At 34.0% G+C, this 13,079-nt stretch overlaps 5 protein-coding genes across 5 annotated transcripts; 2 read left to right on the forward strand and 3 right to left on the reverse strand.

The window, feature by feature from the left end:
- Positions 1-75: 75 nt before the first annotated feature.
- On the reverse strand, positions 76-411 carry ELE39_001519 (uncharacterized protein; the record flags this gene model as incomplete). Its single annotated transcript, XM_067344558.1, has 1 exon — positions 76-411. The coding sequence occupies one exon, from the start codon at positions 409-411 to the stop codon at positions 76-78; it is 336 nt and encodes a 111-aa protein (XP_067201496.1).
- Positions 412-890: 479 nt separating this feature from the next.
- On the forward strand, positions 891-3,509 carry ELE39_001520 (uncharacterized protein; the record flags this gene model as incomplete). Its single annotated transcript, XM_067344559.1, has 1 exon — positions 891-3,509. The coding sequence occupies one exon, from the start codon at positions 891-893 to the stop codon at positions 3,507-3,509; it is 2,619 nt and encodes an 872-aa protein (XP_067201497.1).
- An 840-nt stretch (positions 3,510-4,349) lies between these two features.
- ELE39_001521 (P-type ATpase3) lies at positions 4,350-8,645 on the reverse strand (the record flags this gene model as incomplete). The annotated part of the gene is made up of 1 exon (XM_067344560.1): positions 4,350-8,645. The coding sequence occupies one exon, from the start codon at positions 8,643-8,645 to the stop codon at positions 4,350-4,352; it is 4,296 nt and encodes a 1,431-aa protein (XP_067201498.1).
- A 638-nt stretch (positions 8,646-9,283) lies between these two features.
- On the reverse strand, positions 9,284-11,386 carry ELE39_001522 (cutinase negative acting; the record flags this gene model as incomplete). Its single annotated transcript, XM_067344561.1, has 1 exon — positions 9,284-11,386. One exon carries the CDS (start codon positions 11,384-11,386, stop codon positions 9,284-9,286), a length of 2,103 nt encoding a protein of 700 aa, XP_067201499.1.
- A 561-nt stretch (positions 11,387-11,947) lies between these two features.
- Positions 11,948-12,988, forward strand: ELE39_001523 (uncharacterized protein; the record flags this gene model as incomplete). The annotated part of the gene is made up of 1 exon (XM_067344562.1): positions 11,948-12,988. The coding sequence occupies one exon, from the start codon at positions 11,948-11,950 to the stop codon at positions 12,986-12,988; it is 1,041 nt and encodes a 346-aa protein (XP_067201500.1).
- Positions 12,989-13,079: the final 91 nt, after the last annotated feature.

Here is a 13,079-nt window from a genome sequence, read left to right on the forward strand (position 1 = left end):
AACTGTATGTGTATACATTTACATACTCGATGATGAATTATTATTACTAAAATAATTTATCATTAATGTTCAAATTTACTCCTTGAATAGTTCCTTATACCGTTGATTTGGCATTAAAAATAAATTAAAATCTTTGTTAACTGCACAGCTTGGATTCTCCATTTTAATCATATTTTTCAAGTTTTCATCCCTGATAATAAATCTACCATCCTCTGTTGTCTCGATACTTTTCTTTAAGCACTCTTCGATAAACTTCTGCCCCAAAACTGAGGCAATGGAAAACAAATTAGGGTCTGATGACTTTGCACCTTGCCTGTTCATAATATACTCAACACACTCCTTTGGGAAGATTATGCTCTCTATTTTTGCTTCGTCTGACTGTATACTTGCCGACTTTTCTGATACTACCATCCTTCCTTTCAAATGTAATTATTACTGACTAATTAATGATGAACAATTTCGGTATAACAAACCTGAGTGTACGTAATAATACTCATTAATATTTGCGTTAAAGTGACAAAGTTAAAGCCACAAACTCCATTCCTTGCATTGAATTCCCGCAATTAAAATAATTTGCCTTTTGAAAAATTTAATATGTCCCAATATTTCCCGCCATTACTCTTTTTTATTAAAATTGCAATAAATGTCACAGAAACTATGAAATTGTGGCGCTGCATGGCGGCAACTTGTGTATAAGAGGGGTAAAATAATGGCAAACAACTAGTATAGGCTGCAAAAGTAAAGAGAATTAATGTATGGTGTGTGGAATAATTAGTAAGAAGATAAATAGTTTGTGAATAATTTTGTTAGGAGTTAACTGAAATTGACTCAATTTTTGGGAAAAGTTCTGCTTTAAGCCCAATAGCACTTGAAGTAATGAAAATTGTAAGATGCCATGCATACATTATAGGAAAGAAAATGTAAGTTCAGGATTGATACATCCAAATGGCAAGATTATCGCACTATTAGTTTCATCTAATATATATACAATCGAGTTATACAGACTTAGCGATCCTGGTAAGCCAATTAAATTGCTTTGGTCTTATCAAATTAAAGATAAGCCAAGCTGCTTGGATTGGTGTAATAATGCAAAAAGTGTTTGTATTGGCGATACAAAGGGTTCAGTTACAATTATCGATATCAATGGTCAAGTGAATAGTTATAATAACCTTCATTCACAAAATAGTGAAATTAAAGAAATGAGAAATTTTATCTTGCCAGGAGAGCTATTGAATATAAGAAAGGAAGGCATATTTCCAAGAAAATTGAAAGAACTAATAGCAATTGAGCCTTATTCTTTGAGTATTAGAAATTCTAAGGGTTCGGAAAGTATTGGATTAGATGAGTTCTTAAACGAATTCATTCTAGATCAAGAAAATAATTCTTATAATGACTCTCAAATTGAAAGCATTTCAAATCAACTTGAATTCTCAAAAAGTAAAGGAGAAATGACTCCTGAGGATCCTCAAAATGCGCATAGAAGCAACTACAAAGAAGCACCAAGGTTGCTCCCAGAATATTTTAACCAGGAGGAGGATGTATGTTTAATTTTGACCGTTGATTCAAAAAACAATATGATTTGTTCGATTGGAGGCCACACGCCTGTTTGGGTTTACAATTTATATGATCTTGGCCAAGGTAAAGATAAAATATTGAAAGACGTTAGTATTTATAAAAACCACATATTTCTAACATATTTCCCTGAAAGTGAAAAAAAGGAGGACTTGTTCATAGAAATAATTGATATGAAACAATTTATTGACTCTTTTGCGTTAGTATTTAATACATTTGGATTCTTGCAATATATGAGACAGCTACTTAACTATCTTAAAAGTGTTTTTCAACAAATTTTGTCTGTTTGGCTTACTGGGATTAAACCATTCAGACAGTTTTTAAGTAATGATAAGACAATTAAAAGAAGCAATTTTTCCATATTTTTGCTTTCGATTATTTCAGGAGCTCCGGTTAATATGTTTCAACCTGTTAGCTCTTATACAGCTGAACTATCTATTACAATTGATCAGCTAGTTATGTTTGGTCAGAATATTAATGATTCCATGGTTTATATTGAAAATACTATTTCACAGACCATAGAACCTGTAATGCAACAGATTTTTATTATTTGGAGTATTATTCAAAAGACAGAGATTATTGAAGATCAGGAAACTAACAAAGTTTCAGTACAGATTCAGCACTTGAAAGAGTTTAACAAATGCTTAATTTATGAGACTGAGCAAGTTAAGCCGATTGTTCACACCTTTTTACATCTACTAAGTATAGCTAAAACTTATAAAGATGATGTAAAGAAGACCCCAACCGATCATTTTTCGCCACCAAAAATAATTTCTTCTGTCAATTCCAATATTATCGCTTCTACTTTCAAAATTAGTTCAGATTCATACTATGTATTAAAAGATTTTGTTAAGAGAAAACGTCTTTTCATTGATCAAGATCTGAAGAAAATGGACGATGAATCCCAAACAAGTCATTTTTTTAACGAAATAGAGTTCAGAAGAATTGATAAACTTTTGAATGAGGATACTGAAGGTTGTTCTTTATCTTGTGTTTTCAATTTGAGCTCTGCCATTGAAGAGCTATATAGGCTAGCCGTCAAGAAAGTTTCAAAGAATTTCATTTGTAGCTTTTCTTCCTTAAAAGTGAAGTTGGATCCAGAATACTTTTCTACCCAAAATATCTCCAATTGTACAAATGTTTCAATGGACGATTTCCAAAACATAGTAGTTAAATTAATTCACCCAATTCAGACTGAAAACAATAAATATATCATTTCTAGGATTTCTATTAAGAATGATGAATTTTCAAGTTCTATTTCCAGCTTTGGAAACAGCCACACACAACACGACTCAATAGATTTCTCTAATTATGGAAGGATTCAAATTGAATACTGTTCCAAAGCATTTTCACCAAGCATTAACAAACTATCAGTTGACTATGCAATTGTGTGCCTTCCAATTCATTTACATAACTTTAAGATTTCTAGTGTAGTGTGGACTAAGAATAATGAACTTCTAATGCTTGTTGATAATGGTTTAAAATCATCTCTTCTTCTTGGATTTAATTTAGATCTAATCAAGCTCCAGCCTTTAACTCCCAGAAAAAATAATATATTGGATGATTCTTCACAAAACAATAATCTTGCTCAAAATTCACTAAGACTATCATTTAGCATACTTAATTCCAAAAACGGACACGAAATCAACAAACCTTGTGCTAAATATTGTCCAAACATTACCAACTTGTCAAACATATTTCATTACTCCCAAGATATTTCTCGAATTCATAGACCTCAGAAGTTTAGAAACTTGTCAATGAACATTTCTGGAACAAATGACAATAATTCATCCATTGAATTCAGCGAATCCCAAAAAGAATCCTGTTCAAGTACAGTAATTCTTGACTTTCACTCCAAATTTAACCAAGTAAGTTTATTCATCATTAAAAAGCTAACCTTTTATTTGCTATTAAACTTTATTGACGCCTCTTTTTAGAAATGCTTTGTTATTTCTGATCATAATGCCGGAAGGATTGCTGTAGGATATTTCGAATAACGTTTATTTTGCTCAAATATCCCACAAAACATTCAAGGTTCACAATATTTAATACCACCTCAAATTTATTAAAGCTACCTAAATTATTCATTATTAATATTCTAATCCATAAAAAAAATTGAATCACTTAAAGGTTAATTTAATAACTTTTAGCCAAATTTTTTCTTAAAGCTAATTACAATCAAACATCCATATACCTAAATAGAAATTTCAACAATAAAATTTCTTCGCAATAACCTCAAACTCATTGGAAAAATCTAGAGTTGCTCTCTTAGTTCTCTCCTTAATCATTCCTGATTTGAGTTGTCCTAATATCTACTATGAAAAATTAAAAAGGAGCTGACGGGACTCGAACCCGTGACCTCGAGGGTATGAATCTCGCGCACTAGCCAACTATGCGACAGCTCCTCATACTCGTAGCGTTAATAATTTATGGTCAAATCATTTAGGACTAAATTGGGAAAAAGCTATTTTATTAGCTCTTGATCCTTCTTCGTTCTATATTATTATCACAAAAAACAAGCATTTAAATTAAGCAGTAAATGTGTCCAAGTGCTTATACAAATATTATAAATCCTAAGTGATAAAAGTAATTTATAGTAGAATAAGCAATATTCACTGAAATTAAGAAATTTGACCATACAAATGTGAGGAGGCCATCTGGATACTTAAAAAAATTTAACTTACAAAATCAGAAAATTGCCTTAATTAGCAATTTAAGAAGCGGCCATGGGTATTTAAGGATTAAGGATACCTTAAGCCACATATAAAAGAAATTAATTAAAATTGCCTTTCAACGGACGTTCTTCGCTCCTCCTTATGTTTGGTAATTATAGAAAAGAGTGAGACAGTAAAAAGCATAGTAAAAATACAAATGATCACAAACTCGATTCTCCAACTGAAAGGCATAATACTTGAGCCATTGGGCCCTGAAAAAGGCCTGGATGAAGGGTTAATAACGGTAATTCCGAACAACTTAATAACAGTATTTTGAATATTAACTGAGTCACAGTTAACTCTAAACATGCACGTGAAACCATTGGGTCCGGTAAAAATAAGGGTACCGTATACAATTGCGTTAATCACTATGGGAACTAAAATAAACGGATTCTTGTAGAAAGGATTTCTAAACTGTGATCCCATAGTGTAACATAATGCAGTGGCAATAATCTGGACTGCAGTGTAGATCCAAGAACATGCTGACTCAATATTATCCATGCGCATAAACCAATTTTGGGCGGGCAATTGAATATTGAATCCTTTAGAGGACTGGAACCAAGGTTTGGAGCTCAGTCTATTAAACATTATAAAGTAGCCAACAATGTAGGTGGTGATTGGGGCCAAAAAAGCTAAGACAAAACGGATGCTTGCAATACTTCCAAAAGGCCTGGCAGCTGCCAATCTTCTACAGGGAGAGTTGAATAAAAGACCAATCAGGAGAAGAGTTTGAGCAAAGAAAGCAACAAAGGAGCTTGAAATATCGGGTACCGCTGCATATGCAAAGTGTGTCAATAACGTATCACTCAGAGATGTCATTATACCATAAGTAATGAGATATAGTAAAATTGACATTGCTGAAGCCAGACTACTCCTTCCTTCACGAATGATTTCTAACATAGAATTCAAATTCGAGGTTGAGGAATTAAAAGGAGCTACCAGAGACGCGTCTCCCTTCGAAAATGAAAGACCAACGTGAGAAATTCTTAGAGCCCCGCAGTCATTACCACCATCTCCTACCATTCCAGTTATTACTCCCCTCTTCATAAAGAGACTAACTACCTCAACCTTGTTGTTTGGAGACATCCTGGCATAGACACCAACACGGTTTATTATGTGGTCAATCTTAGTTTTCCCTTCAAGTAGGCTGCTAGAAGCCTCAACATCCAGTTCATTAATTTTCTTAGATTCTCTTGAAGTTTCAAAGAAGAATACTGAGGAGTTGTGTTCTTTTAGTAACACATTAAAGCAGTCACCTGTCAAGACTAAGTTCCCAAACTCACTATTTCGAGAGTATATTTTGCTATCTGCAATCAAATCCTTTGATTCTATGCATCTCCACTTTACATATTCTGATCCCATTTGATTTGTTGAAAGTTCAGAGATTGCAATCTTTCCATATGTGTCGTCAATTATACCAAGCTTCATAGCGGCATTCAACCCTGTTAATGCGGAGTCTCCAGTAACCATAACTGGTAGTACATCAGAATTTTTTAGCTGTTTTAAAACAGTAGGAGCTTCCTTTCTCACAGTATTCTCGAAAAGCAGAAGCCCAATAGGAGATAAATCGGTCTCTATGTCATTTCTATTCAATGCCAAATATAAGTTAAGTAGACTTCTTTCTATTCTCTTGTACCCTGACATGATCAGATAATATCCTTGTGAAGAAAGTTCATCAAGTTTCTGTTTAAATTCAGTACCAATGGATCCAGTATAAATCTTCTGAATAGATTCAGGGGCTCCCTTGGTGAATAAATAATACTCGTCATTATGCTTACAATGCACAATAACACTCATTAGTCTTTTATTATAATCAAATGGAAAAATTCGGAGTACCTCTAACGAGCTTTTTGCGATATCCAGCTTTTTTTCACCGTCATGTCCTGAATAAATGGACTGAATATAAACACTGTCATTTGTTGAATTCTTTTCAAAAAAGCTGTTTGTAACTGAGAACAATGCTTTGTCAGTATCATTTCCATTCATTTTCTCATAGTACTCCCTTGGATTGGAAATTACATCTCTTGAGATTCCAAAATTGGTTGGAGAATGGCTTAGTGATGTACAGCTTCTTATTGACAAAAATGCCAATTTAAATTTATCTTGAATTTCGTCGATCGTGTAAACTTTATCTGACAATACATAATCAACACTTTGAACTTTTGTACCATGGCTTGTCAAGTCAATGGAGTAATCCGTACTCAGTTCTGTTGCTGTTATATCGGTACTGAGTACGTATGTTTGGTCGTCGCCATTATTAATACTTATGGGAGACATACCAATAAAATCAAGGCGATCATTAGTCAATGTTCCTGTTTTGTCAAAACACACAATCCTAAGTTTACCGGCAAGGATGATCCTAGTTGGGATTAGAGCTTTAACATTAAAATTCTTTAAAAGTCTCATTGATGAGATGTTCTGGGATAAAGTATTTAGTACCCCAAGATAGAGAGGGAAAGTGGAATTCATAGATCCCAATGCAAAGAAGAATGTAAACAGGCCCCAGTTGAATGAACTACCTTGTTTGAAAATGATGAAAGCCACAATTATACTCAAACAGAGCCAAGCAATGGGAAGCTGATCATATAGGCCGAAGCTGTATTTACTGGGATATAAAATTGACCTAATGATTTTACCTCTAAGAGTAGAGATACCAGTTCGAATAACTAATGCTGTGGTAGTAGATAGTTCGTCTGATATGAGCTTTTGATTCGCAGACAGCTCCGGAAGATCTGCGCTTAAGTTAACAATAGAATCGGTTGACCTTGTTGACGAAGTTTGAATATTCAAGGACCCAATAGAACTACCAAGAGCCATTCCTTTACCAACATTATTGTAAACAGCAGTAACCTGTGTACCTGCATATAAGAAATACCTTTTTCCTGAATATGGCCCATCTTCTGGAGATATTTTTTCAGATTCACATTCAGAAATGGGCATTTTCAGAACTTCAGCTGATTCACCAGTTAACATGGACTCATTGACAACAGCTGAGCCTGATAAGAGTAAAAGATCACATGGAACTATAGAGTTCTCATATACATGGATAATGTCACCAGGTACTAATTCTGAGTTGTCTAAAGTAACTAGCTTCCCGTCCCTGATCACCTTGACATTATCACATCCTGTCACTTCTGCTAACTTTTTAACATTTCTAATATTAATAAAGTGAATCCTTATATTTGCAATAATACTAATAATCATCATTGGGACCCACTTTATGGCAAAAAGTACGTAACCTTGAAATGTATATGAAGCGACAACTAGGAGTTGAAAGACCGTTAACGGATCCATCATCTCATTAAAAAGGCCACTAATAAGAGAGGGCATTTTAATATTAATTTCATTTTTACCATAGGAATGGTGTTGTTCATGAACAAGCTCACTACTCAAGCCCAAAATGGGGCTAAGTATCCTTGTTTCGTCCTCAACCTCCTTTGGCACAGATTCAAAACCCTCAAGCTTCTTTAAGGTTTTCAAATTTTCTAAGTTAGGTTTTAATTGCTCCAGTTCTGATACGTTTTGAATGCTATAAATGTCATTTTCCAAATAGGCTGTAAGATTAGTAAGCTCACCATTGGAACACTTTTGATCCTCCATGCATGTGAACCTTTTTAGATTCTCTGAATACCAGTATCTGACGCAGAATAGTTCAAAGTATGGTTTGGAGGCGGTATTATTATCATATTCCCTATAAACGGGTACAGTAGAAAGGATATAGCCAGAAATTTCGTCATTTAAAATTCTTGAGAGCTTATTGAATGGATCTAAAAAGAGAGAGAGAACCTTGTTAAGTTTCGTTTGCCTTCTACACGTGACATCAGAATCTGTACTTATCTTTTGCCATATTGAGACAAAGTCTGCAACTTCTAAATCACAAGGAAAATAGAAAAATTGTTCAAATGTTGATCTTGTTGACCTATAGAGAAAGCATAAAAAAAAGCATTCTAGCCAAAGTGATATAAATACAAGAGCTCTATCATTCCAGTAAGGGGCAAGCTCTCTTCTATTGCAACCAGCTGTATCATATGTATGAACAATAATGAATAAAAATGGCAATATTGTGGAAAATAAGACAATTAACCAGAGAAACATGCCAATAACAGAATACTCATATCCGATTTGAAGGCCATCACTTCGCTCTTGTTTTGTCACACTCTTATTCCTGTACAAACTCCAACAGTATGCAAGAACAGCCGACACTAAAAGGCTAATGAATGCAATCCATCCCAATTTAGAACTAATAATGGGATCAGCAGGAGAGTGAAATTTCATTTTTGAAAGATCTGTTAAAACTCTAAATATCAGCTTTGTAAATCTAGGTAAACACTTTGCTTTAAATCCTCCACTATTAACCATTAGCGGCTGCTAAAAACCAGACTAAAGAAAAATATCTTCTTTAGCAAGAAGTGTCTTTCTCGTTCAATCAAGCAAATAAGTAAACCCTGATCTTAATACTTTAATTAAATTTCAAGGGAAACCTAATTCCTCAATTCAATCCTAATATTTATACCCCTAAATATAAAGAGACATATTGAATATAAATAGTTTAAAACCAACTATTAAACTTTTTATTTAATAAGTTATAATCGTTGAGCGCCAAATATTTACGGTACCAGTACAATTGTGGTGGCGCCAAGGTCTTAAAAATATTTAAAAGCTTATTTAATAAATATTTGTATCGAATCTTTAAACCTGATTACAAATGTGTTTGTCCCACACTTTATTTAATTTAAGAGCTGGCTATTCACAAAACTCTCCCTAAATGAGGGATTTGTGTGTTAATTCAATTTGTGGGTGAATACCACTATAATTTTTGAGTGATTTTTAGAATTAGAGTCTAAGCATACAAGAATTCGAAATCAAACTATTAAAATAAAATCCTAAAACTAGAATCCTTTGATTTAGTATAGAATGTTCCAATATAGCTAATTATCTAACTATTAGGAATTGCATTGATTAGAAACTCAACTCAATAATACAATATAAAGATTCATTTAGTCACTATCGTCGAATGTGGTACTTGTTCCCTGGAAAGTTGTGGATGAGTTATTCTTTACAGGTTTGCTATTAGCACCTCCACGTCCCCCACCTGATCCTGAACCTCTCCCACCACCACTATTCTTTCCTAAGGCAATTTCAATAGTCACCTCTCTTCCATTCATTGAAGTACCGGATAACTTGAGAGCATTTTGAATTTGTTCATCATTTTCAAATTCAACCATAGCGAATCCTCTCATTTTACCAGTATCAGAATATCTTGGAATAGAAACTCTCTTAACTACACCACAACCATTGAAGAATGATTTAATTGATTCATCATCGCTTGAAAATGGGATGTTTCTTACAATTACTGAAGGGCCATATCCTCCACTTGATAAACTTCCTGGTTGAGGCTTGTCTGCTGACATATTAATTCTCAACATCCTACCTTTATATTCTGTCTGATTCCATTGAATTGCTGACTTAGCTCCTTCTTCTTGTTCAAAGGTAATAAAAGCACATCCCTTCTCAGAAAGAACCGTTACTCTTTCAATAGATCCACACTCCTCGAATAAGCCTCTAATTTCTTCCTCACTACAAGAATATGGAAGGTTACCGCAGTATACTTCTCTAGCATCTTTGTTATTCGTATTCTGTCTCTTTCTTGGTTGGTTGTTATCATTATTTCCTTGGAAAGAACGTTTTGGACTATCATTTTTTGTGAATTTGTTGTCCTTGGTATTGCTTAGCTCGTTTTCTGCTTTTCTTTTGTTCTTATTCATCTCAACTTCTGATTCGGACGAAGAATCTGATGATTCTGCAGTCTTTGTTATCTTTTTGGTTTCGTTACTATCAGCATCAGATTCCGATGAGCTGGATGAATCAGAGAAATTTTTTGAAATTTTCTTCTTCATTAGGGTTGTTGCCTTTGCATTCTTTGGCTTCTCGTCCTCAGAAGAACTTGAAGAGGAAGAATCAGAAGATGAGGAAGAACTACTTGATATTTTCTTCTTCATTGGAGTTGTTGCCTTTGTATTCTTTGGTTTCTCATCCTCTGAAGAGCTCGAAGAGGAAGAATCGGAAGATGAGGAAGAAGAAGAAGAATAAGAAGAGGAAGAGGAAGACTTATTTGAAATATTCTTCTTCATTGGGACAGATACCTTGGTATTCTTCTTTGACTGTTCATCTTCTGAAGAGCTCGAGGAGTCTGAATCAGAAGATGAGGAAGAACTACTTGAAATGTTCATCTTCATTGGAGCTGCTGACTTTGCATTCTTTTTTGGCTTCTCATCTTCGGAAGAGCTTGAGGAATCTGAATCAGAAGATGAGGAGGAGGAGGAGGAAGAAGAAGAAGAACCATCAGACATTACCTTCTTCATTGCAGCTTGAGTTGCCGACTTAGCATTCTTTTTTGGTCTCTCGTCTTCAGAAGATGAGGAAGAATCAGAAGAACTATTTGAGATATTCTTCTTCATTGGGGTTGGTGACTTGACATTATTCTTTGGCTTCTCATCCTCAGAAGAGCTTGAAGAGGAAGAGTCAGAAGAAGAGCTATCAGATGTCATTTTCTTTGCCAAAGCTGTTACAGCTACCTTGGTATTCTTTGATTGTTCGTCATCGGAAGAAGAGTCTGAGTCAGAAGAGGAAGAATTGTTTGAGATGTTTTTCTTCATTGGGGTTGATACCTTGGCATTCTTTTTTGGCTTCTCATCTTCGGAAGAGCTTGAGGAGTCTGAATCAGAAGATGAGGAAGAGCTACTTGAAATGTTCCTCTTCATTGGAGCTGCTGACTTTGCATTCTTTTTTGGTTTCTCATCTTCGGAAGAGCTTGAAGAATCTGAATCAGAAGATGAGGGGGAGGAGGAAGAAGAAGAAGAAGAAGAAGAAGAAGAAGAACTATCAGACATTGCCTTCTTTACTGTTGCTTGAGTTGCCAACTTAGCATTCTTTTTTGGTCTCTCGTCTTCGGAAGATGAAGAAGAACCTGTAGAAGAGTCAGTTGAAGACTCTTGAATCTTAATACCTTTTGTTTCAAACTTATTGAACGTGGATCCCTTATTATTATCGTTACCCTTATTCTTAATATTTGCAAGCTTCTTCTCAGCCTTCTTTACCATTACAAAGCTGGAAGTATCAGAATCATCACTTGAAGTATCTGCAGAGTTGTCAATTTTTGTTTCAATTGGTTTTTTAGCGACTTTAAAAGATTTTGATTTCTAAAGACAATTAGTTAGACCAAAAGGCCCATGTTGTACAAGGAGTATCTACTTACCGACATGGTGATAATAAACTAAAAATTCTCAAATATTGTTATTTTCGTTTTTTATTTTAATTAATAGTCAAGGTTGACACTATTTTGGTCTTTTTTGACTTTAATTTCATTTTTCTTTCCCCCTAGCCATTAATATATTATCTCACCCTAAAGACAGTACGAGACGGATACATTGCCGGTATATTTTTTTTTATTATAAAAATATGTTTGAGCCTTTATTCTTATAAAATTTTAGATTTATGTAAATTTTAACACTTAAAGAACTAAATTTTTAAATTAATGAACTTTTTATTATCTTAAAATTGCTTATAAGGTAGAGCATTGCATATTTTAGTTGCTTGCATATATTGTAAATAGCCTTAATATACCTAAGGGAAATTATACGAGATTACAAGACTGAAAAAAAATGAGTAAAGTAAAAGCAAGTATTAAGGAAAAATCTGACATAAAAAAGGAGAAAAAATCCAAGGAAGTCGAAAAAGGTTTGGAGAAGAAAGCTTCACCCTTAGAAACTTTAGATAACTCGATAAATAGTGAAAAGCTTCTTGAAAGAAAGAAAACATCCAAATCTAGAAAATCGGAAAATAATAAAGAGAAAAGTGGTCAGATTAACAGTACTCCTGAAAAGGATGAAACACATGTTTTTAATGATAAAAAAATTGAAGAAGGGGATTTGAAGGTGAAAAAGAAGATTAAAAATTCAAAAAAGACGAAGAAAATAAAAAGTGGATGTTGGACAAGCGAAATGATAAATGAGAGTATTCAGAATTTGGAAAGTAAGTTAAATGAAGACTCTGGAAAATTATCAAAGTCAAAGAAACGGAGAATAATAACGAGACTCTCAAAGCTAAAAAAAGGTCTAAGAGGAGAAATTGAAATTGGGGGGCAAATTCAGAAAAGCATTAAAACAATTAAAAGGGAGATGAAACAAAAAAACATGAGCTCAAGCATATCACTCAGAAAGAATTCAAATGTGGTTTGTTTGTGCTGCAGAAAGAAAGGCCATCAAATGTCTGATTGTAGGTACTATAAACCAACCAATGGCGAAGTTAAAGATGGAAATAACGACACAAATAGTATTGGCGAAAGAGATGCCTCAGGAAAAGAGGTATTTAAGTGCTTTTTATGTGGAGAGCTAGGACATACTCTTAAAGACTGTAAAAAACCAAGGAGCGATAACTCTGTATTGCCATTTGCTAACTGTTTTAGATGTGGTAAACCTGGGCATATAGTTGCTTTCTGTCCAAATAACGAAACGGGATCTATTTATCCAAGAGGAGGAAGCTGTAATATATGTGGATCAGTTAAACACTTAGCTAGGAACTGTGATCAGCAGATATCAAAAGCTAATAAGAACAAAAAATCGATTGGAACAGGTAAAAACAAAGATAAGATGAATATTGGAATAGATGACCCGGATATTATGTGGAATGAAGCAATGCAATGAATGAGGGAATTATTGCTTTAGATATCAGAACATGGAATTTGTTGATTCCAAATAGCTAAGATACAATTTAATTAGATTCTAAGGTGTTCTA

Source organism: Cryptosporidium sp. chipmunk genotype I (assembly GCF_004936735.1).
Source record: "Cryptosporidium sp. chipmunk genotype I strain 37763 chromosome Unknown contig_18, whole genome shotgun sequence".
Taxonomy (NCBI): domain Eukaryota; phylum Apicomplexa; class Conoidasida; order Eucoccidiorida; family Cryptosporidiidae; genus Cryptosporidium; species Cryptosporidium sp. chipmunk genotype I.